Source organism: Ipomoea nil, unplaced genomic scaffold, assembly GCF_001879475.1.
Source record: "Ipomoea nil cultivar Tokyo-kokei standard unplaced genomic scaffold, Asagao_1.1 scaffold3056, whole genome shotgun sequence".
Lineage (NCBI taxonomy): Eukaryota > Viridiplantae > Streptophyta > Magnoliopsida > Solanales > Convolvulaceae > Ipomoea > Ipomoea nil.
The window spans coordinates 336078-363964 of record NW_017619484.1 but is presented as its reverse complement, the minus strand read 5'-3'; the positions used below and the strand labels follow the sequence as shown (position 1 = coordinate 363964).

Genomic DNA, 27887 nt, shown 5'->3' with positions numbered 1-27887 from the left:
AATTTAATGAATATGAATATAAGAAAAAATTTACAAAAAAAAAAAGGAAAATAATCGATTATTAATAATTTAGATTAAAATTACAGGCTATTATTTTACTATTAATATAATCAATCAATACTATTATTAAAAATAAAATTCTCATTTTTAACTTCCAACTCAATATATATATATATATATATATATATATATATATATATATATAAACAAATAATACTTGACAACAATATATTGGTATACTTACTGAATAACAATATATACGTGTAACTTAAGATTCTGCAATGATTGAGCATCAAATAATTAAATTAATGATATATAAATAGATCAAACAATATTAAACAATTGGTGTTAATTAAGGTAGGTTATCTACATATGACATTTATAGACTTATTTTAGAACCATATATCACAAGCTTCCCAATTTGTATATTTCATTGGTATTCAATGGTATCCATACCTCCTCTAAGTCTTTGATACAGGTTATTACATTCATTGTATGTTGCTATTAGTTTGATAGATTATCACAGACTTATAAAAAGTTTGCCAACATGAAGTTACTATCTTTTATTTTTAGTGAATTGAAGCAAATGACTCACTAGACTACTGCCACATTTATTATAATTTTTACATTTTTGGAAGTGTCAAAGTGAATATCTCTAAGTGAAACCAAAATATATATACAATATAATGATTATGTTTGAAGTGTATCATTTGAGATATTTGTTTAGCTTAATTTGTGGAGTTAATGTTATGCATTTATAAAAAACAACTCATGGTGGTCAATACAGTAACCATTGAACAATTCACGGTGTTCAATAGACAATAGTATTAATAATATATTCATGAAAATGCTGAGACAAATCATTGGATATTTGCATTGCTTAAGTCGTCAGAATGAGAAATGTTAGACCTATTTGTCAATTAAGTTTATAAATTTTAATTATATAAATTGTATAAATCAAAATCAAACAATGATAACATCAAAAAACATAATTTATCCAACTCATTTCATCAATTTCACTATATAATATTCGTTGTTATAATTTATATAATTGTATATCGATCCAAATATTCTTAAAATATTATAACAAATTCATTCCGTGCACTGCATAGGTAAAAATACTAGTAGTTATAAGAAAAAATACAATGAATATGAGGAACTTAACCCGTGTCACATGCTCAAGAGTTTTTGCCAATTTTATTTATTATTGTTCAAGTTTTAAAATATGTGCAAATTTTGTTGTAACCACAAAAAAAAATGGTCAATTTCAGAGTTTTGAGTCAAATAACCAGTCTGACCAAAGTAAATCAAATATCACTATTGTTCAAAAATCGTACCTCCTCAGTTTCTTTCTTTATTCAGCTCTGCTCTCACAAACAGAGGTTTTTATTTTCCTAAGGAGTCAGGTTGATCGTTTCTCTTAGATAACCAATGGGGCAGGGTTCGAAGAAGAAGAAGAGGGGCAGCGGTGGCGCCGGGCGGAGGAGCAAAGGCAAGGCTTTGTCCAAAGACCAGAATTCGCTCTCTGAAGATAACGCTGAGTTGATTGCAGAAGAGCTTACCGCGTTGTAAGTGGCTACATGACTCGCGTATTGAATTCCAAGATGTTTGTTAACTATATTACATGTGGACTCTATGCTCCCATCTTTTCTTCTTAGTGCAAATTGAAGTTGTAATGTGGTTTTGTATGCATCTGTATATGTCATAAGTGTGGTGAGACCGTGGGAGAACGAAATTGGAAAAAAAAGGGCACAAATTTTTAATAACAAAATGTTACATTGGCCTTTATCTAAGGTTGAATACTTTCTAATTGAGCCATGTTCTACTAAATTATTTGCAATGGACTAAAGCCTTTCATTCATTCAGTGTTGTTTGAAGGTGAATAAGTTGAGGGCTTGGGATCATGTGTAGTTTGATGTAATAACTTAGCAAATTTCCTGCATATCTGTGTGGATTTGGTCAAAACTGAAAGGATGAAACAATAGATATTGCTTGGTGCCACAGGATGTAGAGGTTGGACCTGTTATCAAGTGCCATTTCAATGTCATAAATATGAATTAATTCTACTAGACCATACTTAGGTATAAGACTCTTTGTAAGTTGTTATCAATCATCACATGCACTACTTTATCTTTATGATATCTTACCCGGATATTAATGCCTTATTGGTGTTCTGGATTGGTTAAGATCTTTATTATTTTTATCATTACACTTGGTTTTGGACATGGACTAAATAGTTTTCTGTGGAGAAAAGCAGTGAAATGGGATATGTTTTGTGGAGAGCAGTGAGCCACAATGGATCTATCTGTTTCTCTACTTTACTTTCTAAATCCTCTCTCTGGTCTCTGCCTCTGGTGTTTGGTTCCAATAAATTCAGAAGGTCACAGGAGAAGATCATGAGCTAAAGAGTTTTTATTGGTAACAGAAGATGAACTTTATATAAGAAGTGCTTCCCCCAGAGATTCATATTGCACTAAAAATATTTAGTTGGGTAGAGATTTTAGCCTATAGCTCTTTAGACTTACATATGAAAATGTACACTGCAATGTGGTCAATACTTGTTTGCTTATGCGATGGTCTATAAAACTAATCTTCTTTTAATTAAAACTTTGAAACTACTATTTTCAAAATGGAACTATGTTGATATTGGTGTTTTAAAGTTGACTTGAGGCTTTATGGAATATTTAGGTCTGCAATATTTCAAGAGGACTTTAAAGTGGTTTCAGAGTCACCTCCTCAAATTAATATCAAGCTCAGGTTTTCTATATTTTACTATTATACTAACTTGGGCAGTTCACACATGCATAATTATTTAATTACTGATCTTACTAATGTTTTATGCATACTATAACAGGCCTTACTCAAAAGATGCAGGGAATGACGATACTGATGTTCCTGCTCTTCTTTCTGTAAGGTTAGTTGCTTTTAGGCCTCACTTTCTGGAGTTTAATTGATGTAAAATTCAATTCTGGTATTTATTGACCACCCATACCAAGCATAATTTTGAGTGCTCAACCCCTATGTCATTAGGTTTGGATCTGGGTACCCTTATAAATGCCCAAAGCTGCAAATAATTCCAGAGAAAGGCTTATCAAAAGTTGATGCAGACAACCTTCTATCGCTGCTTCATGACCAGGCATGAGATGGTTATCCATCATACACAAGATTGACTATGACAGTATAGATAGTTCCAACTTTTTTTGCATTTGTCACCTTAGATCATGTTTCTTAGAAATGAACTTTATGAAGCATAAGTAACTTATCTTTGGTATGTTTAATGAGGCATGGGGAAAGTGAGATTTGAACCCAGGCCTGTTGCCCAGAAAGGGAATAGCATACCATGAAGCTACACACTGAACTTCAATGGTTGATCATAAGTAGCATTGTCTAATGTAAGAGGGAGACAGATTTTTAACAATTTATGATTGCATGGATAATTTTGCATATTGATTTCTTATATTGAAGTAAGGATATACAAACAGGTTCACTAAAAAAACAGCTTTTGTTAATATCCCCTTTGAAAATGAGTCATGCAATGCCAAATTTAGACTGCTGTTCTCATCTTTACAGTTCTCTGGTTTGGTAATAAATTCACATTCAGAAAGCAGTAATTACCATCATCAAATATGTAAAACTGTATCCTCAAATAAGTGGCATGTACACAAACAGGGTGTGTTGGGGTCTCAAGGGAGGTTGGCCTGGTTGGATCTAGTGAAGGAAATGTTGCATTGGGTATGTCAGGTGAGGTAGGATGACTGGGGCTGTGGATTAGGTTGGTGTCAAAGGTGGAATGGGGTAAGGTGGTTGGGCATGGGTGATGGTGCTGCATGTTGTCGGTTGGAGGAGGTTGGGTGGTTTTTTAGTGATCTGTAAGACAAGATTGCTGTAGAACAGAAAAACCTTATTTTCATTTTTTTTAAAGCCATATTTTGCAAATGTGTTCAGAAAATTAAAATGAAAACCAAGAACTGTGTTGTTTTGTTTTATTATTTTCTTTGTTTGTTTTTGTTTTTGTTTGTTGTTTTTTTTTTTTTTTTGTTTTTTGTTTTTTGTTTTTTTTTGTTTTTTGTTTTTTGTTTTTTTTTTTTTTTGTTTTTTTTTTTGTTTTTTTGTTTTTTTTTTTTTTTTGGTTTATGTGAACAAGGAACAGAAAACAAAATCATTACTGTACATTGGTCCTAAAATGCTAAACTTTGGTATTTCTTTGATTATGGGAGTTATGCCTGAAACATTTCTTCTAGTTTATGATCAGTATGGACCTTTTTGTGTTTTTCTATGTCCATCTGATATTTTGTCCTCTTTTACCCCTCTGATTTGTTTCCTTAATGATCATATCCATTTTTAGGCTAATTCTAATGCTCGAGAAGGTCGTGTAATGATTTACAATTTGGTGGAAGCTGCTCAAGAATTCTTGTCAGAATTATTGCCCCAGGAGCAGCTGCATGAATCTGTAAGCCCTATTGTTTAATACGGAGTACATTGGTTCTATACTGATGCATATCCAATTTAAGGAGCCTTTATGAGTCATGATCACTTTTTTATTTTTATTTTTTAACAAAGAAGGTCAACCAATGGGGTGAGTATGGGGGTTGGTTCACCCCTCCAATTCATTAAAAGCAGAAATCAGTACAAAGAGGAGGGGGATGTAGTGCCTAACCTGCTGTCCTATTGAGGGATAAACAATCTTGTCCTATTTTATGAATAGAACAAAATCTAGAAAAACAAGAAATTAAGATTTCGGGGTGTGAGAAACATAAAGGCTGTGAGAATCTGGGCTCTCTCTTTTGAATTTATAGTAGTACTGAACAATATACAGGCTAAATCTATGACTCTAATTAAGTATGAAATGACTACAAATTCCAAAACATGCTTAATCTAACGGAGATTTCTTCATGTTAGTGGCAACTCATTTTGAAAGGCTCCACTGATGACATTTGAATGTGATCTGTTGAAGATATCTGTCTTGTCTTTTCCTAAATCTTGTATACTGTAGTCTTGAGTGGTTCTATTACCTTTAGCAGCATGGCCTCTTATCAGGAGTACTTACCTTGAGCAGTCTAGTACTCTAGTATTTATTAAGCATCTACCCCAGTGTCTTCTTTGTATGTCTATATATATTTAGTATAATCTAAAGTGTGATGAACTGAACAAGAACAATATTTCCAGTGCTTCTTAACACTTTCTCAACATGGTATTAGAGCCTTTCTTTTGGTGCTTGAAATTTCCTTCAATTTTCTATAGATGAACAGTACAAACACTGTTCATCATTGATCATTCTACCATTTTCTCTATTGCACACTACTGGGGGCTCCTTTCATAAAATTGGTGCAAAATCTCAGGGAACTTAGTCATCACCAATGAGAAATTCATTGGGTTCCAAAATTATCAAGATTGGGCCTCTGTAGTGGAACTATGGTTTATGTGACAAGGGGGTTGTTGATCATCTCACTTGAAAGAAATGTTTGGGAGAGAGTTGATACCCAACTATGTAGTCTACTATGGCAATCACTTGCTTCCGATTCGATTCCTATGTTTTGGCTATTCAATACTTTTTTTTTTTTTTTGGTGGAAACTAGCTCAGTTCCTTTATTCAAATGATATCTCTTGCGTTTAGTTTATTGTTATTGAGATATTGAATATCAAGAAGTCGAAGATCTTGATGGAGAAATTTCTAGGGAAAATTCAAGGACTTATGGCTGAATTCAATAAACTCATGCCGGTTGGAGGATCACCATTAGAACAACTTACCCAGCGAGACAAGTTCTTTGTTGTCCTTACACTTAAAACTCAAGCCAAAGTTTGAGCAAGTCCGTAACAGAATACTCGGTGATGGAACTATCCCGAATACCAAGGAAATGTTTAAGAGACTTCTTCAAGTCTCTTTTGTTCATAAAGAGAACACATCATCCTCTACTATAGTTGAACACTTTGCTCTTACTTCTCAATGTTTGAAAGTTATCTAGATACTGCTTTTATTTTACCTTGTGGGTTATGCTTATGACTTTGGGCTGATAACTAGAGAGTCATTTGTTGTGGGTCTCATGCCAGGCAACAGATGCGAGAGGGCAGTTGTTTCAAAAGGGTGCTGCCGTTTCCACCAGCAAACTCTACTCTTCTAGAGGTCCTTTTGTTTTTGGCTTCATAGATCTTTTTAGTGGCTTTGGGGAATCATGGCATTGGAGCTTGATAATGGAAGGGAACAATGAGCCAGATTCATTAGTGCATTCCAATCCATTAGATAGCTTAAAAAACCGATTGGATTCTCCAAGTTCAAAAGTTGACCAAATTGTGGGGCCAATCATGGATCCAGATATCAGACGAGATTCATTGCATAAATCTGCCAGAAATTTAGGTACTCTTCAAGAAGAGAGTGATGGTGTGAGTAGAAGTTCTGTTGATTTGAGTAGGACTTCTTTATCTGATGAATCAATGGGAAATGATGCAATTGTGAAGGTACATATATACTCTTCATTGAATTATTATATCCATGTTTGTTCTGGTATATTGTTTTTTCTTAGTTCTTGTACGATAAGGGGAAAACTGGAATTTTCTAATTATGTTTATGATTTTACTCTCTGATTGTGCAATAGTTTGTGGTTTATTTGGGCTTCAGTACAAAATATTAACTGCAGTTATTATTTATCAAAAAGTTTCAATTAACTGTCTGTTGTTTATTTTCAACCAATTATAGTAAATGAAATTTATAGCCATATAAGGGCCTGTTCAATTGGGGGAAAGTTTTCCGAAATTTTGTAAAATATTAGAAAACAAAAATTGAAAAATGGTGTCTGTGTTCAAGTTGTTTCCATCATCCAAATTGAAAAAGGAAAAAGGTATTTCCATAATTCCATTTCTAACAAGGTTGGAAAACTACTGGAAAAAAGTGGAGAAAATGAAAAATGTTTTCCATTACTAAACAAACCCCATACTATTTAGCCCTACTTATTTTCATACAAATATAAATAAGAACTGTGCTCAGGTCTTGTTGTCTGAAACCAAGAGGACATGCTATATTGATGGAGAGTGGATTTACTAAGTCCAGTTGCAATTATTTTTAAATTTGGAATCAAATATTCATATTGTTTGCTTCTTTCATTCATTTGGAGTTTGGATCAATGACTTTTACTATTTTACTTGTTCATACAGAATCTTTTTGTAGAAGGGAATCTATTTGAAAGTGATGATGGAAGTGATTACTGTGATCTGGAAAGTGAACCTTCGGAATGTGGATTCTCAGAATCCATTGTTCCTAAACAATCAACTGGGGTTCTAGAAAAAGATTTAATATTGGTGATTATCTCTCGTACTACTAACTTTTCTAGTCTAAATTAAACTCTAACAAATTGGCATGTGTTGGTTCTCATAGGCTCATTTGCTTCGGCTTGCTTGTGCTCCTAAAGGGGCACTTTCTGATGCGATGCCAGGAATAATATCAGAGTTGTGCAACCTAGGGGTATAAGTTTTATTGTTAGTGTTTCACTTGGATGGCTCACTATGTCCTTTTTCTCTACTCATTTAGTTCAATTATTGATTTAGCAACTTACATAAACGGCTTATCCTTTTTCAGTTTGTTTCAGAGCAAGTGCGAGATCTGGCTAACAAACCATCTTCAGTATTTAACAAGACTTTTAGTCGTGCATTTCAGCAGAATATAGTTAGTCTCATTGTTTTCTCTGAGTATTTCATTCCATCTGCTCATGTTGAAGTTAATGTGATTGAGAATTATTTTATTATTTTACTTACTAGCTTGTTATTGTTTTGCGCAACTAAATTCTACAGGTTTCGTCAAAGATTCCACAATTTTGGAAAGCTTCCTCTGATTTGGATGTACAGAATCCTCTGTCTAGTCCAAGTTCTCGTTATTTAAATGACTTTGAGGAGCTCCAACCCCTTGGTGAGACAAACTTGTTTTATGTTGATGGCTGCTTGAGTCATGCACCTTGCTTATTGAAACATTACTTTACAAATCTCTGCAATTGGGTTCTTTAACATATATAGGATTTAAAATGAGATCCATAATTTCCACAGTTCTGTGTAGGCTGTTCTCTGGCTGTCTGAGCATTTATAGATGACTAAGAAATGCCTGTTTTACATTGTATATACTATGGCTCATGTACATGCGTATGCATTTTCCCCCCATGATAGGGCATGGAGGCTTTGGTCATGTTGTGCTTTGCAAGAACAAACTGGATGGGAGACAGTATGCTGTCAAGAAAATACGTTTGAAGGACAAGAACCCACCTTTAAATGACCATATTTTGAGGTTTGTATCTTACTGCATCATGTTTTCTATGACTCCAAAGGAATATTCAATGTTGTTCTTTCGGCTGTACTGTGTGCTTGTTCTGTATGTAGTATGTACACTATGAGTGTTACTGTTTTGTTTTCTTTCACAAATGGTCTCTGAATATACATAGAAACTGATTATGGATCTTTATGTATAAATGTACATACCTCAAGCTAAATGGATTAGGAAATAGACAATGTTTTGATTGTTTTCTTACAAACTCCTTCCCCTTCCAACAAAGCTCACAGACTCTAACCATGCTAACCTCTCGTCATTTATTAATATGTGCTTTCATATATTTGCATCTACAAGATCTATTTTCTTTAAGGTCAATATTCTTGTTTAGGGCTTGTGATAGGGGTTAACCTTATTTGTCAGTGGTGCCATGACTGCCATAGACTAGAGTAACATTATTCTGGAACTATCTTTATCACTTTATCATGAAATAATACAAATCTATCTTCAAGATGTGGTATTTATTCCATTGATATCCTATCCATTCTTTATTAGATATAAAAGTTTTAAGAGTCTAGAGCTTGTCCACTTGATTACTTTTAAATCTATGCTTATAATCTTGTTTGAAGTTGGGAATTCCATTGTCATAATTTACACATTTTTTATAATGATTTTATATTCTGATTGCCTTAGATTTTATTTTCTTCAGTATGGTTAAATGGAATTGTTTAAGATAAGAGAAAGGAGAATTGTTGAAGAAACAATCTTAATTTTAGTGATACAACCTAGGTGATGGGAAACTCAAGGAGTCAAGGGATGGATGAACATGAATATCAGGAGCACATAAATATTTCTTAGTTATACTCTCAACACTCCTCAAGTTGGAGCATGTATGCCATATTGCCATATGTTCCAAGCTTGTTACAACCTTGGGCCTTTTGTATGTTCCAGTGAAGGCATTTGCTAATAGATCATCATTTGAACCCATAAATGAAGTAATGATGTCTCTAGAAGTGACCATTTCCCATACGAAGTGACAATTAACTTCAATATGTTTGGTTCTTTCTTGAAAAATTAGATTGGATGCAATGTGCAATGTGGCCTGATGATCATAAACCAATTTCATAGATAAAAACATGCAAAAATTTATGTTTTATGAGATGTATTATCCAAATCAGTTTGCATGCTTCAAGTGTCGTTGCTTGATGTTCGGCCTCTGTGCTTGAGTATGACACACATGTTTGAGCATTCATCACTCCCAAATGCACCCCAGACCTCTCCCGCCATTCCCCATACTTGTCCTGCTGCATCCCTTGGCCAACATTCATTAGAGTCATGTAAAATCGTATTTCTTCAATACCATATTAGCCAGCTGGCTACACAAAACACCCCCCTCCATGGAATACCTTGCGTCCTTGCATGCTAGATATGTGCTTGTTATATTGTTTTTGATACTTGAAATAAGAAAACATCTCTTTTCCTCATTAATATTGACACAACCTAGGTGTGACAGGGAACTCAAGGGATGGGTGGTTGGGCATGAATATCTGAAGCTCATGAATAGTTCTTAATTATACTCTTTGCAGAAATGTTATGCTTGTCCGTTTTATGTTCTCATTTAGATTTCTTTTGTTTCTTTGTAATTTAGAGAAGTTGCGACACTTTCAAGGTTGCAGCACCAACATGTTGTTCGCTATTATCAGGTGCAAGATTATGAAGAGACTAGTATTTTCTTCATTATTTGTTGCTTTTCTTGCTATTCTTTATTTGATAGTTTTATGTTTTACACCTCTTTTCCAATTTTAAATCCAATATTACTCTATACTACATAGCTTGGCTTCTAGAGGTATTCGTACTTGTTCTGATATGATATCACTTTTACTGACTATTTAAATGCTTCAGGCATGGTTTGAAACAGGGATTTCTGGTTCTAGTGATGCCATGTGGGGCTCCAGGACTTTTCTGAGCTCTAGTTTCAGCTGCAAGGATGTAAGCTCATCAGACGCATTTGGGAATGAGAACAAGCTTGAGTCAACATACCTGTACATTCAAATGGAATTTTGCCCAAGGTTAACTATATTATGATTTCCTTCCAGATACAATCACATGAAAAGAAGTGTTATAAACTAAGATTGGGCTAGGGACACTTAATTGGACTATAATGCACATTGGCCAAACCACACTAAAAGATTGCTTCCAATCAATTAGCTAGTCTAACTCATGGCCTTATAAACCCACATGTTCTCTCTTTTATCAATGCGGGACTCTTAACAAGAAGCAAGAAAATGAACTGGGAAAACATAATGGAGATTAGTAGCTAAAGGAAAGGAAAAGGCAATATACTATTAGTTTTGAGCACTTTTCTTGGATTGTTGAATTCCTTGATTGTATATTTGTTTTTGCTTTCCTGCTGACTTCACCTCTACATTAGACCAAATTGGTATCTTCTGCATATGAACTATATAATTGCTTGCTGCATTTCGGCTTTCTTGGTTTCCTTTTTTTTTTTTTGTCATATTGTACATTTAGATGTTACGTTGAAGGAAGGAAAGAAGATTAACGTATACAAAAACAGATTTGGTTAAAGAACAATATAGTTAAAGCTTGAAAACATGAAGCTCAATACTCTCTACTACCCTGTTTTTATTGTTGTATTTTCCCAAAATGCAATATGTGTCATGGTTTTCAGCTGCATATTTACTTACAAGAAGATTGAAATTATGCAGTTTGTTTGAAAGGAACCATATTGTTACGAAAGTGAAGAGAGAGAGAGTATTCTAATGTGCTGTCGTATATTGTCTTAAACTGTCATCTAGAATAGAGAATACAAAGCCCTATAAATAGGTACTAGAAGACTACGAATAGGAAACAAGTTTCCATATGTCCTACCTACCTAAAACCCTAAATTGCCTAATATATATAGATTCTATATATCAAATATATTCCTTTTAACACTCCCAAGTTGGAGCATATATTTTAATAATGCCCAACTTGTTACACAAATGAGTGATAACCCAAAATAACTAAATAACAAATAACTCAAGTCCATTTAGGACACTCCTTTGAAACGAAAGCTTCGAACACCACGAATCCCACGAACAACGGGTGAATGCAAAGTGACCGAACAAGCTTGAGATTGGATACTCATACTCCTCCTCCAACGAAAGCTTCGAACGCCACGAATCCCACGAACAATGGGTGAAAACAAAGTGACTGAACAAGCTTGAGATTGGATACTCCCCCTAAAACGAAAGCTGTGAGTGCCAACAATACCGCAACTCCGGGTGAACACAAAGTGGACCGCACAAGCTTGAACACACAAGGTAAAGAAGACAAACTCCAAACTGGAGGACACAAATTCTTTACTAGCAAAAGGGAAGCATCTTGACTAACAAAAGGGAAGCATGCTCCAAACAACGAGCATAAAAAAGGAGACAACACCAAAAAGAAGGAGAGATAACACCAAACTGAGGCAGCAACAAAACAAGACAGCACCAAAACACAAAACAAGACAGCACTAAAATACAAAACGAGACAGCATTAAAATACGAAACGAGACACCATCAAAACGAGACAACACTAAAACACGAAACGGACTCCATCCTTCTAGAGGTCAAGAACATAAAGATCCCTAGACGCAAGCCCTTCACTAATAACCCTCTCCATCACAAGATTCCAAGGCAGCAGCAGCAGCACTATACACAGCCATACCCACCAAAACAAATCACAAAACCACACCAAAACAGACTTATTTTCAGCCATACCCACCAAAAACTAAGCCCAAACAGATCAGAAAACACATAAAAGGGAGCTTGAAGGGGTACTAAACAACCTGACCGTAGAACAAAAATCACGGAAGCCAAATGGTCCAAACTAAGTCCAGAACAGAGAAGAGGGGACTTAGGTGACCCAGAAACTGTCGTCGGAAAATTTTTCCGGTGGCCGGAGACGCCTCACGCACCGGCGCGTGGCGGAGGGCCATAACTGGTCTTCGAGTGGCTATACTGTTAATTATGTCTACCATATTTTTATCTATTCTATCAGTCCATCTACCAAGAACTGATATATTACTTTACAGCCTCAATTATTTGAAGCTTTCATATTATTTTAGATGGTGCTTGTTAATCTGACTTTATAGATGGTGCTCGTTAATCTGACTTTATAAAGTATTTGATTTGATTAGCTTCATTCTTGTTTGTATTGTTAGACTTCCTTCTAAAATATGTGTGCTTCTGCTGATCATATTTATTGAACTTCCTTCAAAATGTGCACACTAATTTACCCCCTATCAGGTCTCCCTTTTGTGTAGCAACTAGCAAGTATTAATTTTAAATGTTGCTCACAAATGTTCTATATGATGATTGATGATATAGTAATTTGGTTCTTATTTTCTGCATGATTCAGTTATTATTTACACTATACTTATAAACTTATTATTTCCAATATTAGTTGTCCTAGAATTAATAAAAATGCTTTACAGATTTATTTTATTTAGTTTTATAGCTATAAATCCCACTTTTTTATTTGCAGGACGCTTAGGCAAAAGTTCGAATCATATAGTGATTTTGACAAGGATCTTGCATGGCATTTATTCCGACAAATTGTGGAAGGATTGGCACATATACATGGACAAGGAATCATTCACCGTGATCTGACTCCTAATAACATATTTTTTGGTGCTCGCAATGACATTAAAATTGGGGATTTTGGTCTTGGTGAGCTAATTTACTCTTAGTCATGCCAGTATTGAACTGTGTTTGTACCATTCTATAATTTTCTTTGCTTCTAATATTTTGACAGTGTAATACTTTTCTTGTAAGTGTCATAATCTGCATCAATAAATGAGCTAAAGGAATTGTCCATAAAGTACCAACATAGTGATGTAGGACTGAAATGTTGGTAACCACAATGATCTCACAAATTTCTATTGAATGGAACACCTAAGCTGTAACAGATCAGGATTGAAATTTATTGTTCATCCTTGTGTTCTTGGTGTAACTATAAGCTATCAGTGGTAAATTTTGTTAAGCATAGATGATATTCTAAGATAGCAATTAGTCAATTCTACCACTGTGTCTTTTTTACTTGAACTAAAGACCATTCTATATTTCTATCATTTATGCTTTTGGTCCAGTGTTAAGAGAAGTTGAATAAGTAGGGGAAAACTCTTAAAAGTAGTAACATAAGAGAGTTGTACAGGGATTGTTCCCCAAAGGCCAAAGCAACTGAAGTTATTGCCTCTACGATTTCCAGGTGGTAGATCTAGGTTCAAATCCCATCACCCCATCTCCCATTAGATATACCAAAAAAAAAAAAGAAGTATTGAACATAATATAAACTATTGGCATCTCTGAGTTAGTATACTTATTTTTAAAAAGTTATTGCAGCTAATCAAAAAATGAAACTAGTTGAAATACCTAACCTCAACCAAAAACTGACAGAAATACAAATTAAATAAATGGTATGTGATGAGACTGAAAATTCTAGGCTTTTCTTTCTTCCAAACAATTTATTGTTATTGAGACTAAATTTCATGAAATGATCTCTTCCCTATCTTTTGTATCTGGAGATAGTTGTTATATGACAAGTTATACATCTACTTGAACCAGGATATATAGTTATAAAAGTAGAAACAAAATTCAGTTCAGCATCAGACTAAATCAACTTAGCTAGAAAAACTGCTCCTGGTCCTGATTCTTTTTCTTTTTCTGTAGTTATGCAATGTTGTGTGTCTGTGTTTGTTATCAATGATTTATTTAATTTTTACTCCGTATTATTTTATGTCTACTCTCTTATCATCTCTCATTGATGATAGGTTCTTGATTGCATATAGTTAATCATTTCCATTCATGTTTGCTAAATGTGTTCATCTGTTTCTCAAAATCAATGATTTGTAAATCAAACAAATTGGGATTTGAGAGTAAGCACATGATAAGTGACATACTTATATTATTTGTGTACTTTTTTTGTTTCTATTTTTTATCAGCTAAGTTCTTGAAACTAGAACAGCTGGATCAAGATTTGGATGCTGCTGAAACAATAGGAATTTCTGTTGATGGTACTGGCCAAGTTGGTACTTTTTTTTATACTGCACCTGAGATAGAGCAAGGGTGGCCAAAGATAAATGAGAAGGTCAGTCTTTTGCTACCCTCAATGAACTAGACATTTGGTTGCATAGGTTTTATTTATTTTTAAAAATTTTAAAAATTTTAATCACATTTTGTGACATTTGACTTCATAGGCTGATATGTACAGCTTAGGAGTTGTTTTCTTTGAGTTGTGGCATCCATTTAGTACAGCAATGGAGAGGCATGTTATTCTTTCTGATCTGATACAAAAGGGAGAACTTCCTCCCACTTGGGTTGCTGAATTTCCAGAACAGGAATCCTTGCTGCGGCGCATGATGTCCTCAAGTCCATCAGATCGCCCATCAGCCACAGAACTTCTTCAACATGCCTTTCCACCTAGAATGGAGTATGATTTGCTAGATGGTGAGTAGTTGATATTTTTTTAGATGTCTTTCTAATATCTTTCTGGAATTAGTGTTTCAGGACACACGGTGAGTAGTAGATGAAATGTTTCCTATTGAGAATAAATATACAATAATAAATATTTCATCATTAATCACTTAAAATTTTAGCTGGATGGAACAATTCATTTAATATTTTGCAGCAAGCCATCTGGTTATATGTTTTCGTAAAGCTTTGTTTGAGTCTCATGGAAGTCGTTGGACAAAAAGTTGTCTAGTTCTTTAAGGTGAAGTAAATGAAAAAGAGAAGTGTTCTCTATTTAATTTGATTGAATGGAGAATGAACTTCAAAATTAAATGAAAGTGTAGTTAAAATATAGATGTTAGAATTTTCTTCTGAAAAACAAGAAAAGTTCCACTGAAATTGATGCAGGTTTTAAAGAAAATCTAATGCGAATTTTATAATTTCTCTCTTGTTGAAGTAAGATTAAATGGGTGCTTTTCACATCTATGTAACTGTTAAGAGTCCCACATTGATAAAATAAGAGAGAACATATGGGTTTATAAGGTCATGAGTTAGATTAGCTAATTGGTTGGATTCAATCTTTTAGTGTGGTTTGGCCCATGTGCATTATAGCCCAGTTGAGTAACCCTCACCCAATCTTAAATTATAACAGTAACCAAATGCATGAAGTGTGGCTGCACGAGTTTACCTTTCCTGCTATTCAATCTTTTTATCAAGAGTACCCGTCCTTTTCTTCTACCTCAAATATGCCTTTCACCATTTCTATATTTGCTTGCAGTCAAAAATAATCTTTGAAATTTGATTTAATTATTAATTTTTTAATACTTTTGGTCCATCTAGTGTAATGGTAATTCTAGTGTTGATCCCTTAACTGCCTTAAGACACATTTGGTTCTCCACTTGTAAAACTGTGCCACATTCAGTCCATATTTGCACCAAATCTGTCTTGCTTTTAGATTGAATGTGGACTAATTTTGCAAGTGTAGGACCAAATATATCCTGTGAGGGGAGGGGGGAGGGGTGACCTAAAGTGGAATTACCACTATACTCGAGGGACCAAAGTGAAATTAGTTCATGTTGAAAATATTGTCAGACGCTTTGGTAGAAATTATTCTGATGTTTAAGCTTTCCTTTTATACATGCAGATATGTTACGAACAATTCATACCTCAGATGATACAGTTATATATGATAAAATTGTAAGTGCTGTTTTTAATGAGGAGATTCTGAGTACAAAGGATCATACTGAGAATGGTGGAAGGTTAAAAATATCCGGAAATGATAATTCATCAATCCTATTTAGTGATTTGGAGACGGATAATCGTGATCATGTTGTGGAGGTGGCTAAAGAAGTGTTCAGACGACATTGTGCAAAGCATTTGGAGATCATTCACATGCGAATGTTGGGTGATTGCTTGCAGTCAAATAGGTTTCTCTTTCAATAACATTCTTGTTCATTGTTTTCTTTTTCTTGGGCATTATTCTTTTTGCAGCTGACTTCTTTATTTCTTGATACCCTCCTTCCTGATTTCAATTAAAAGGAACACTGTCAAGCTTTTGACCCGTGGGGGAGATATGATTGAGCTTTGTCATGAGTTACGGTTGCCCTTTGTTAAATGGGTGATTGCAAATCAGGTTTGTAATACTGTGAAATTTCAAGCCACTTTTACCTCCTGATTAATTATCACATCAAACCACTCAGTCATTCATCTACCACGATTTTTTGGGTGACTTTTATCACTTTCTGAGGTTAAGACTTTACATTTGCTTAAAGGCTGAGAAAGTTATGAGGTAAAATTTTTTTGTAATGGAACCTTTGCTATAATAATTCTTTTATGGTCTCTAGTGGGCTCAATACTCCATTGTATGGAGTGTTACATTTTAAATACAGCATTTGAACATACAAATAAGAGGCTCTAAATGGATATTAATCATTGTGCATGGTGATCAATTACTTCCTTAAATTCATTCCTTCCAATGATGTTAGAAATTTATCCTTTTTTTTTTTAATTTTTTTTTTTTTTTTTGGTTTTGTTTTGTTTTTGTTTTTGTTTTACACGTTCATTTCCTTGTTACCCAGAAATCATTTTTCAAGCGTTATGAGATTTCATATGTCTACCGACGGCCAATTGGTCATTCACCGCCAAATCGCTATCTTCAGGTTTTGTGGCATTTTTTATTTTTCCTATTATTTGTCTTGTGCAAATTTCCTCACTACATTCACATTACTGGCACCTAGGCCAACCTCGATGGTATCTTTTCTTCTGCTTGAAATTTGGTTTATGCACCTAACCTGTCATGTTGGTCTCCTTTGTACTCTGTAGGGTGATTTTGACATTGTTGGAGGAGCAACAGCATTGACAGAGGCAGAGATCATCAAGGTAATGAGCTCAATATATAATGTGCTTGTTCAGTATCTTAGTTTGAATTCACTTTCTAGGTTATAGCTCATTTGTCTGGAATAATTTGAGAGACTAAGAAATGGATGAACCCGGAAATTCTTTCTTTAGCTGTAAAACTGCTTTAAAAAGCCTTGTTGATGTCTTCAGTCATTCTGCTATGACTCTCTACCACCTTTTTGTTTCTGCTGCTTTTGTTGCAGTACTAGTTTAGTTCCTTTGTTGCCCACAGAAAAAGCACTGACATGGACTTAACATTCATGTACAGCATAAATCTGTAAGACACATAAAACAATATAATATATATAGAACTCATGAAGGACAACACGTAAATGCATTTCTCATATTTGCTGTTACTTTTTCTTAGTGTTAAGAGTCCTACATTGAAAAAATATGAGAGAACATATGAGTTTATAAGGTTATGGGTTAGACTAGCTCTTGTAGTGTGGTTTGGCCCATGTGCATTATAGCCAAATTGAGTGACCTTGACCCAATCTTAGATTTGAACATGGTATCAGAGCATTGATGGTTTGGTCCACGTGGTGTTCACCCGGTTGTCTACCCGTGGTATTGGTGGTGTCCAAGCTTTCGTTTCAGGGGAGGGTCCAATACTAAGCCCACTTGTTTGGTCCAGTTTGGTGGCGGCCACTTTTTTTTTTTTTTTTTTTTTTTTTTTTTTTTTTTTTTTTTTCACCTAGTTGTCTACCCGTGGTACGAGCTTTCATTTCAGGGGAGGGTCCAATCCCAAGCTCGCTTGTTCGGCAGTTTGGTGGTGTCCAGAGCTTTCGATTCAGCGGTTAGATTCAAAATGACATGGTCGTCCACTTGAGGGGAGTGTTAAGTGAGAACATGTGGGTTTATAAGGATATGGTTAGACTAGTTAATTAATTGGATTTAATCTTTTAGTGTGGTTTGACCCATGTGCATTATAGCAAAATTGAGTGACATTGACCCAATCTTAGATTCTAACACTTAGGTACCTATATGATGTTAAACTTGGCCTCCTTGAACATGACTTTTACAACATTCAAAATTTTTAGTGGAAATTGTATTTTGGAAAAAGGGTCAAATAGGCCATCAAACTAAATGAAAAATAGCGATTATGCCCCTAAACTAAAAGCTTCCAATTAAACACCTAACTACTCATTTTGATGTATCTAGGCCCATTAGCCGGTAACCCTACAAATATGAGCTGTAATCCTATTTGGCACTGACATGGATGAAAGATTGTATTTTTTTAATAAAATATCCCATTTTTTTAGAAAGTAAATAGCAAAATTAAAATTATAAAAATGGAAACCCTAATCCTAATTTCCAATTTAATTCTCTAATTTTCCAATTAAGTCTTCTTTTCTCAATGGATTCTCTGTTAATGTAGAAAACAAAGTCTCTTTTCTCCATTAATAGAAAATTCTTTTCATCATCTTCTTCAATGAGCACAAGTAGTGCACAACCACCTCCTTTGTGCCGCCACCACTCTTCATCTCCATGGCAGCCGGCAACATTCACTGAGGCTGCGAACGTCAACCGGCCGGCCACCATGGCACTGAAAAACCAAAAAAAAAAAATGAGAATAAATATTTTTTATTTTTAAATTGCCATTTTATTTTTTTTTTACCGGTCAGGTTACTGGTAAAATGGGTTTAATTGCACCATTTTAATGAGTTCGAGTGTGCAATTAGAACTTTTTAAAGTTTGAGGGTTTAATTGCTCTTTCACCAATAGCTCAATTGCTTATTTGACCTTCTTCCCTTGCATTTTTAGTCTTTCACTTTTTACTGTTTTAGAAAAGAGAATACACAACCCTATAAATACATGCTAGAAGACTTCCAATAAAGAAACAAGTTTCCATATGACTACCTACTCAAATCCCTATAAATCTTGGCTTATCTAGATTGCTAGTGTGGCTTCAACTTATGTTGCATTCGTTTCACAGGTTTCAATGGACATTATTACTCACTTTTTTAGATCAGAATTATGTGATGTTCATTTAAATCATGGGGATTTATTGGAGGCAATTTGGACTTGGATAGGCATCAAGCCTGAGCATAGAAAAAAAGTCGCTGAGGTATGAGTTCATATTTAAATGGAATGTTTTTACTTTATGAAGTTTCCAAAATTTAAAATATTTTTTTGATTGTTAATATTGAAAATAAATAAAAAACTAAATGCATATAATTTCTGTAACAACTTAAGCTTTTGAGTTGAGGTGGAAAACACATTTCAATATGGTATTGGAATAGGTAAAAGGTCTTGAGTTCAATTCTCATGCACTACTCATAAAAAATATTTTTGCGTGATTCGTTTGTACAAAATTATCAAGTCAACATGTGATGAGGTGTGTGGAAGATAAATATTTAATAATTAATTCTTAGAATGAAAGCCTAGTCCTAATGTGCTGACCCATATGTATATATTGTACATGTATTTTCTAAAATGAATGATATTTTATTTTTCTCATTACATGGTAGAACCCTGGATTTTAGAAAAATCCTCATCTAGGGACAGGGTATGTTTAAGCAATAAAAAAAAAAAAAAACTGTTTGAACGATTGGATATCACCAATCTAATGAGAAAGCGGAGAGAGTGCTTTAGAGCCTTGGGAAAGACAGTTACAATAGGAAGACATGAATGCTCTCAGAAAGAGTGGTACATGTGATGTGGTTAACATGGAAGAGATGAATGTTCATTGTGTTTTGTGATCTGTTGGCCATTGGTGATAAGCTGTGTCATTTTAATTCTTTTGTTCACTTAAACAGTTAAACTTTGTACTCTTGATGTTCTTGTGCTGATGAAGTCATTTGTTGTGCATAGGTGATAGATTATTAAGGAGTGGGCTTATGGAGGGAGAAGGGTTTTTAATTTATTTTTTAATTTTTTAATTTATTTTTTGGGACTAAAATTACTATAATAACTATATGCACATAATTAGAGAGCAAAAATGCAAATTTCCCATTTTAAAATTTTGGGATAGTTGCACTTTTGGTCTGTAAGTTATACCGTTAAACTTGATGTACTGACTAATTTAAACTTGTGCTTAAAGTTGAGAATTAATATCACAAGGGACTATATCGATTAACATGTATCCCAAAAGTGCAATTTTCTTTATTAGTCTGGTTCCGGTTTTTAGGTTGCCTTATGTATTGTATTATCCCTTTGTTGTGAACGTGAATGAGAATCAATATATTCCAACTGGAAGTTCTCAACTTATGTTCAAAGTTCCATTCTCAGCAAATGCTTAAGTATTTTAAATGGGTTGACATGAAGATCTTGAATTTTATCTATTGTTTCCTCCATGAAGCTTATCTCTGTGCTGGGATCTTTGCGTCCACAGTCCTCTGAAAGAAAGAGAAAATGGGTTGAAACACGAAGGCAACTTCGACAGGTTTGTGAGACTAATCATTTTATAATAGAGATGCTAATATGCTGTTATTACTTATACCAAATGTTTTCTTGCATCAAGTATTTTGAAGTCTTGGTTCCTCTTTTTATGGCCACCTGCAATGGTGATTGTAAGAGGCCATGTTTCCATGTCATAGTGTTTTTAGCCTTCTTGTTTTATTTCAATTTTAATTAATGCTCTCATGAGTATCCTTTTCAGGAACTTAATCTTGCAGAAACTGTACTAAACAGATTACAAACTGTTGGGTTGAGATTTTGTGTGGTTGCTGATCAGGCCCTTCCACGACTAAGAGGTGCCCTTCCTGCTGGTATGGTGCTGATTCCAATTCCACATCTGATTATAGGTCCAATAAAATGATATTTATTCTTTAGAACTCTTGCAGATAAGTCCACGCACAAGGCACTTGATGAAATGTCTGAGCTTTTTAACTATTTAAGAGTTTGGAAGTTAGACAAGCGTGTCTATGTAGATGCACTAATGCCGCCAACTGAAAGTTATCACAGGAATTTGTTTTTCCAGGTGTCAGTACAATGCTCTCTGTCACTCTCTTGTACACTTGGCTTTACATCAATTTCACACAAGGATTTGACCCTTGGTTTCCTATATAAACTACTAGGGGTCATAGTGTTAACTGGAAATCTTAATTTTATCCACGAACATGTAAACAAGCATGTTCTTGAACATAAATAACCAAAATATGGGTCTGTTCAAGCTCCATTTGTTTATTACATGAACTTCAAAGTTTTTTTCACACCAAGAATTCATGCATCTAATTATGTTAATGCTTTCAAAATCAATTTGCCAATAATAAATTCAACTTTGTTTCATTGATTGATTGTGCATCTTATTGCTACAGATATATTTACGGGCAAATAATAGCCCTAGCATGGAGGGAACATTACTTGCTATTGGTGGACGTTATGACCATCTGTTCCATAACATTGGAGACACAGAATATGTTAGTAGAATATCCATTATTCTCCATTATTTCTATTTTTGTTTGCAAAACATTGATTAAACATTCATTAAGGGACATTAAATGAAGATGAAATTGTAAAATTATCCAAATATCATGAGACATTAAGGGAAATAAAATGAAGATGTAATAGAATCCGATCATGTTATGGGTCTTGAATTTCTTTAATCACCATTAAACTAGAATGATGGCGTAGATTGCATTGATGTTTTCTCAACTAAAAAAGTTTATTGCTGTTAATCTCCAAAAGAGGAGATTTTTGGATATAAAATTATCTTTACTCTTCATCTTGATAAATTACTGTAACATTTACTTCCGAAAAATGATTTAAGATAGGAAATCAGAAGGCACAAACAAAATACTATGGGCCTGTTTGGGAAGACCTACCACCATTGTCAAAATAATTTAAATTCATGTGTTTTTTTGAGTTAATAGGGAACTGTTTAGCAATTTTATAATTCAGGGGTTTTTGGGAGGCAGTTATGGTAATCATTAGCCAGATTTTGAGATTTTTATGTGTTTTACTATTCTTTACATTTCATGTTTGTGATGGATTGTGTTTGTAGAAACCAAACACCCCTGGCGCGGTTGGCACTAGTCTTGCTCTAGAGACAATTTTGCAACATGTTTCTCTAGATCTTCGACCTTGCAGGTACTTCTTTTTGATCTATACTCATTGATGAAAGTCATTAATCAGGCTTCTGTTTCTAAATCATAGATTATGCAGAAATGATTTGGGGACTAAGGTTCTTGTTTGTTCAAGAGGAGGTGGTGGCTTATTGGTAGAGAGGATGGAACTAGTGGCTGAGCTGTGGGAGGAAAATATCAAGGTTTGTGATTGTATTTCGTTAGGTATTTTCTTTGATCATGGCCACTTTGTCATCTTACCGTTCAAAATCCATTTGTACAGGCTGAATTTGTACCACTGCATGATCCCAGCCTCACTGAACAATATGAATATGCTAATGAGCATGACATCAAATGCCTTGTCATCATCACTGACACTGGCGTTGCTCAACAGGGTTCTGTTAAGGTAACTTATTTGTTGTTTCGTGATTTTATCGTTCGATCTATTTCTTGCTCCGTTATGGTAAGTTTACTGTTCTATGTTCTTTCATGATTTTATTGTTCTATCTATTTCTTGCTCTGAAGTAGGTATATTTACACTGTCGACTCATTGAATGTTGAAGTGTATTCCACTGTGTATAACACTATACAGGAAAATAGCTATATATATATATATATATATATACAATTATACATTGCCTCAGCCTACCAACTACACATTTTGAATTTGAAGCAAAGGCTAAGAGTAGTTCTCTCTAACCTCCCTTAGATTCTCTCAACACTCTTTCTCAAGCTGGAGCATAGAATTCAACCATGCCCAACTTGTTACAAATATAAAGAGTATTAAACCCTGTTTTTATTAAGCACTTTCATAAATAATCTGCTAATTGTTCACCACTTTGCACATCCGCAGCAGAAACTAATCATTGTTGAATCTTGTCAGGCACAAAATGACAATCCGCCTCAATATGCTTAGTCCACACATAGAACACAAGTTTACTTTTAATGTGTGTAGCTGCTTTGCTATCACACCATGAGGTCACTGGCACATGCACTCTTACTCCAATCTCTCCAAGAATATTATGTATCCATGTTACTTCAAAAACCACATGAGCCATCGCTTTGTATTCAGACTCTGCACTCGAGTGAGTGACTACACTGCTTCTTAATCTTCAATGAAATCAAATTACCTCCTAAAAACACACAGTACTCCATTGTAGACCTCATGTCGGTGACCCACCCCAATCAGCATCTAAAAAAGCTTCAATGTTAACATTTCCACGTTCAGCATACAAAATTCCTTTCTCAAGAACACCCTTCAGGTATTTCACAATATAAACTGCTGTGTCCCAATGAGTTGTGTTGTGGCCTCCATAAATTGACTCACCACACTAAGCGGGAAAGTGATATCTAGACAGGTAATAAATAGTAAGGTAGTTCAGCTTTCCCACTAACCTCCTATACCTCTCAGGATTGTCAAGGAACCCCCCCTCTCTGACTACAAGTTTAACATTGTGATCCATGGGCATCTCACAGGGTTTTGACCACAACAATCTAGTGTCCTCCAGCAGAATTTCTTTTTTTATTTTTTTATTATTATTATTTTTTATTTATTTTTTAAGCAAACAACTTCAATACCAGAAAATACTTCAACACTCAAATCTTTTTTATGGAACTTTCCTTTGAGGAAAGACTTAAGTGCCTCAATCCCTCCTATGTCATCAACCTATGAATTTATGATTACTATATCATCAACATACACTATCAACATAATAGATCCATAGTTAGTATGTTTAAAAAAGACAGTATGACCACAAACACTCTGCTGCATACCAAACTCAATGACGACACTGCTAAATCTCCCAATTAGTAGTACAATTTAGCGAGGGGATTAGTCACTATGTCCGACGGTGGAAACCCTGGGTACACCCAAAAAAAAAAAATCTCCCAAAACATGCTATTGGAGATTATTTCAAACCATACAAAGATTTCTTCAATCTACATACCTTCCGTACTACCCCTGAGCAACAAACCCAGGTGGTTGCTTCATATATTCTTATTTAGACAAATCACCATGCAAAAAAGTTTTTTTAACATCTACGGAGTAATTGATACAACGCCCAATGATTAATTGTAGCTAAAGAAATAAACATATGGATTGAAGTTAACTTAGCTATAAGAGAGAAGGTCTCCATATAGTGCACCCCCATATGTTTGAGCATATCCTTTGTCCACCAAAAGTGCCTTCAACCTAGCAACAAACCCATCGGGGTTCATTTCACAATATACATCCACTTGCACCCAATAACATTCTTACTAGCTGGGAGAGAAACTAGATCCCAAGTTGGATTATCATCAAGATGAGGTTGATCGACTGAAACATGTTGGTGATCAACAATGATTGTGAATGGTGTAGCATCTGCGTTGAGTGAAGTAACACCACCCTCTATTTGCTGAGTTTCGAAGGAAATGGGCATATCACTTTTTGTTTTTGTTTTTGTTTTTTGTTTTTGTGTGTGTGTGTGTGTGTGTGTGTGTTTTGACTTGGTTATTGAGGAATATTGCAAGAACAATTTGTATGATTAAAATGAACTTTTGTAGGAGAAAGTGAACTTTTGCTATTTCTTCATTCGTAGTTGCAAATGGTATTTGATAAAATGATGTTATTCAATTACTTGCGGGACAGGTTCGACATCTTGAGCTTAGGAAGGAAAAGGAAATTGAGAAAGAGAACCTAGTCAGATTTCTATCTGAAGCAATGGCAGCTCAGTTCAGAAACCCATCCATCTGGAGCTAGGTTATAAGCCTTGCAACTCTTTATCCAATAAAGTATCGATTTCTATAGCTCAAAGGATATATGTGTGTGTGCGCGTGCGCGTCTGCGTGCATATATGCATGTATGTGTATGTGTGTGTGTGTGTGTGTGTGTGTGTGTGTGTGTGTGTGTGTGTTAATCTCTACTTGTTCGAATTATTTTCTTTATTAATACTTCTAATTAATAGATACTCCCTCCGTCCCATTTTATGTGTCTGGTTCGGTTAACGATGCTTGACTGAAGTTATTTTTAACTCCATTTTTCATAATATTAAGTTAAGTATTAGTATACAAAATTTATATATTTAGAAACTATACTAAAAGTACTATTAAACACAAAAAATTAAATTTAAAAATAAGTAAAAAATAATAAAGAAAATAAACAAATAAGAAATAGTTGGTTTGACCAATGAATAGTAAGTAGGATAGATAAAATGGGACAGAGGGAGTTAAGGAAGATGACACGGTAATAACAGGAAATACAAGAGCATGAGACCAAAATGAACTTGAGTAAGAAAGAATTAGTAGTTCAATGGCTCTGGATGACTTTAGCCCTTATTAAGATTGATGAATGGAGAAACAGAATCTGCTAGTGAACTGGAGTTTTGGGTTTGCTTTTAGTTCAGTTGCATTTATTGATTTTAGTGTATGGAGTTGATGCAACTATGGTGAATCAAATTTTTACAATCTTCTGTTTATTTTAAGTCTAGTTGTAGTCACCTAATAAATCTTCATAACATGACAGTTTCTACACTCTTTCCCCCATTAACCTTATCAAATACATATCATAAGTATGTACCTTTTTGTTTGCATAGTTGGGAAGCAAGTGCATTTATTTGGCTTATTTTGTTGCAAAGATACCCAACTTATTTATTTATCTTCCATTTTTGCACATCCAAGGTTGTGCTATATCAGCAAATTGAGTGATGCATACATCAGCCAGCAGAGTTTCAACTGTACTACTCCCTGGTATCTTTATCTTGTTTCTTTGCCTTTTTTTTGTTGACCATTCAAGATCATTAATTGTAAACATTGCATTTTTTTTAGAAAAATAATAATATGTTGACAATTTTCCATTTGCAGGTGTCAGTCTTTCGTGCTTACTTGTGCTAAGTTTCCTACTACGAATTATGATGAACCTTGTATTGAATCCTTGGAAGATGGCACAAGGTAAGTCAACCTCTTTTACTGGCACTGATTGAGAGGAAAGAAGAATGTGCTTTACATCTGACTCAAATAATGAAGCATGATTCATTATGTTTTTGACAAAGTTTATGTTAATTAGTTTAACATTTGCAAATGCAATTTATATATTGAAAAAAAAAAAACATTAAAAATCAATCAAACTCGAAGACTAAAATTTAGAACTCTTGGGGAATTTGAATAGGAAAAGTGATCAAAGAATAGGCTCGAGCCAAAGATTGTAAAACAGACAAGTAATGAAACCGAGAACGCTATAGGTAGTTGGATTTATTACATTGGTAGTGAAAATAATACAATGTTACTTTTGCCTCTCCTTTAGGCAAGTTCTTCATAATCTTTTATTGAATATCAGATGTCTGGTATGCTATAACTTTGATGTCTGCAAAATGCAAATGCAGGAATCTTGCCCTTGCCATATTTGGGATTGTGAAAAAAAACACGTTTTGATAGCTTTGAAACAAGGCAGATGTTACCTATACTCAACTCTCACGGGGCTTGTTCGAGTACTCTAAAGATGATGGTTTTTGGAAGTCCTCTAAATCATTAAACCTTTGTGCCGTAATGAACTGGTTTTACTTGATCGATGTAGTATGTAATGATTAATGACACAACCAATCATTGGAAAAAGAAAATTTTGGGGTGGGTGGGTGGGGCGGGGGACTTCGACACAAGATTGCAACCCTTTGCTGCACCAAAATAGGTCATACAGTACTCCTGTAAAATCAAAATAGTAGAATATGATAAATTATAAATTAAGAGGTTATTGTTGGGGAATGGGGGTGTGAATATAGAAAATCTCAAGTCTATTGTACATTGAAATTTTGGTACAAGAAAATATGTAATTTAGCATTCATTCTTTGCATGATTTGAAGTCAAATACTTCACAAGCACTTAGAAATTACTTGAAGATCAAAACTTGTCATGGACAAATTTGGCTTGAATGGACTTGAACAACTTGAATTTAGTATATGATATTTGAATACTTGAATTTAAAAACTGGAACTTAACAGTTGGATTTGAATATTTGCATTTTTGTTGCAAATTGCCTTGAAATCTTCTAACTTGGATTGATATTTCATTTTCCCCTTTCACTTCTGATGTTGGCATCTCTTTATAGTAGAGAGAGCGTTGCTCAGGGTTGATTAGGTGAACATTTGAATCTTTTGACAGTCAAATTATGTAACATTTTTAATACTTAGATATATTTTGAATATATTGTGAATTGAAATGTTTTCTCGCGTGAATTGAAATGTTTTCTCGCGTGAATTGTAGGATCGTTTTTGTTTTGGGATGCAATTGATAATGTAAATATAATAGAGCCAAATAAGAAAAACAATAATGAAGAGACAAAAATATAAAGGAGAGAAGATTAACCCTGTGCATTGGACGGATACGGACGGATTGGATATGTAATCCGTCCATCCGATCGGATTTTGGATTTCATGTTACTAATCCAATCTGTTATTTTTTGTTTCAAAAACCTATCGGATATGTTAAATTAGATTTCGGATTTTATGGATTGAATTTCGGATTTCATTTGGATTTTAAAAAGTCATTAAGAATTAAATAACTGAAACAAATTATTACACCTTAATAATTTTCACCATACACTAAAATCAATAAATGCTAGGATGACTTTAGCCCTTATTAAGATTTAGGATTTGATCAGGTGGTTGGGTAATAACTAGTAAAACAACAAAATAAAACATGTAACACCTCAATAAATGCTAGGATGAAAATTATTAAGGTGTTACAGCTTTGAAAATTTTCACCATACACTAAAATCAATTG

The 27887-nt window shown here is 34.3% G+C and overlaps 1 protein-coding gene across 9 annotated transcripts; it reads left to right on the top strand.

Annotated features, from left to right (window-relative positions):
- The first annotated feature begins 1309 nt into the window (after positions 1-1309).
- On the top strand, positions 1310-26983 carry LOC109164117 (eIF-2-alpha kinase GCN2). 9 transcript variants are annotated; one of them, XM_019312882.1, is made up of 32 exons: positions 1313-1568; positions 2689-2757; positions 2855-2914; positions 3031-3136; positions 4346-4450; positions 6049-6453; positions 7147-7290; positions 7367-7453; positions 7568-7654; positions 7780-7894; positions 8146-8263; positions 9891-9945; positions 10145-10311; positions 12773-12957; positions 14229-14374; positions 14484-14733; positions 15881-16163; positions 16276-16369; positions 16815-16895; positions 17059-17115; positions 19070-19201; positions 20435-20518; positions 20735-20843; positions 20919-21055; positions 21393-21494; positions 22079-22164; positions 22240-22342; positions 22423-22545; positions 24766-24876; positions 25794-25849; positions 25984-26063; positions 26495-26983. In XM_019312882.1, exons 1-29 carry the CDS (start codon positions 1432-1434, stop codon positions 24874-24876), a joined length of 3738 nt encoding a protein of 1245 aa, XP_019168427.1. In that variant the 5' UTR covers positions 1313-1431; the 3' UTR covers positions 25794-25849; positions 25984-26063; positions 26495-26983. The 9 variants fall into 9 exon arrangements, with proteins under 9 accessions (XP_019168430.1, XP_019168427.1, XP_019168425.1 ...); XM_019312880.1 differs by having other exon boundaries at positions 25794-25862; XM_019312881.1 differs by having other exon boundaries at positions 25794-25862; positions 25977-26063.
- The last annotated feature ends 904 nt before the right edge of the window (positions 26984-27887 follow it).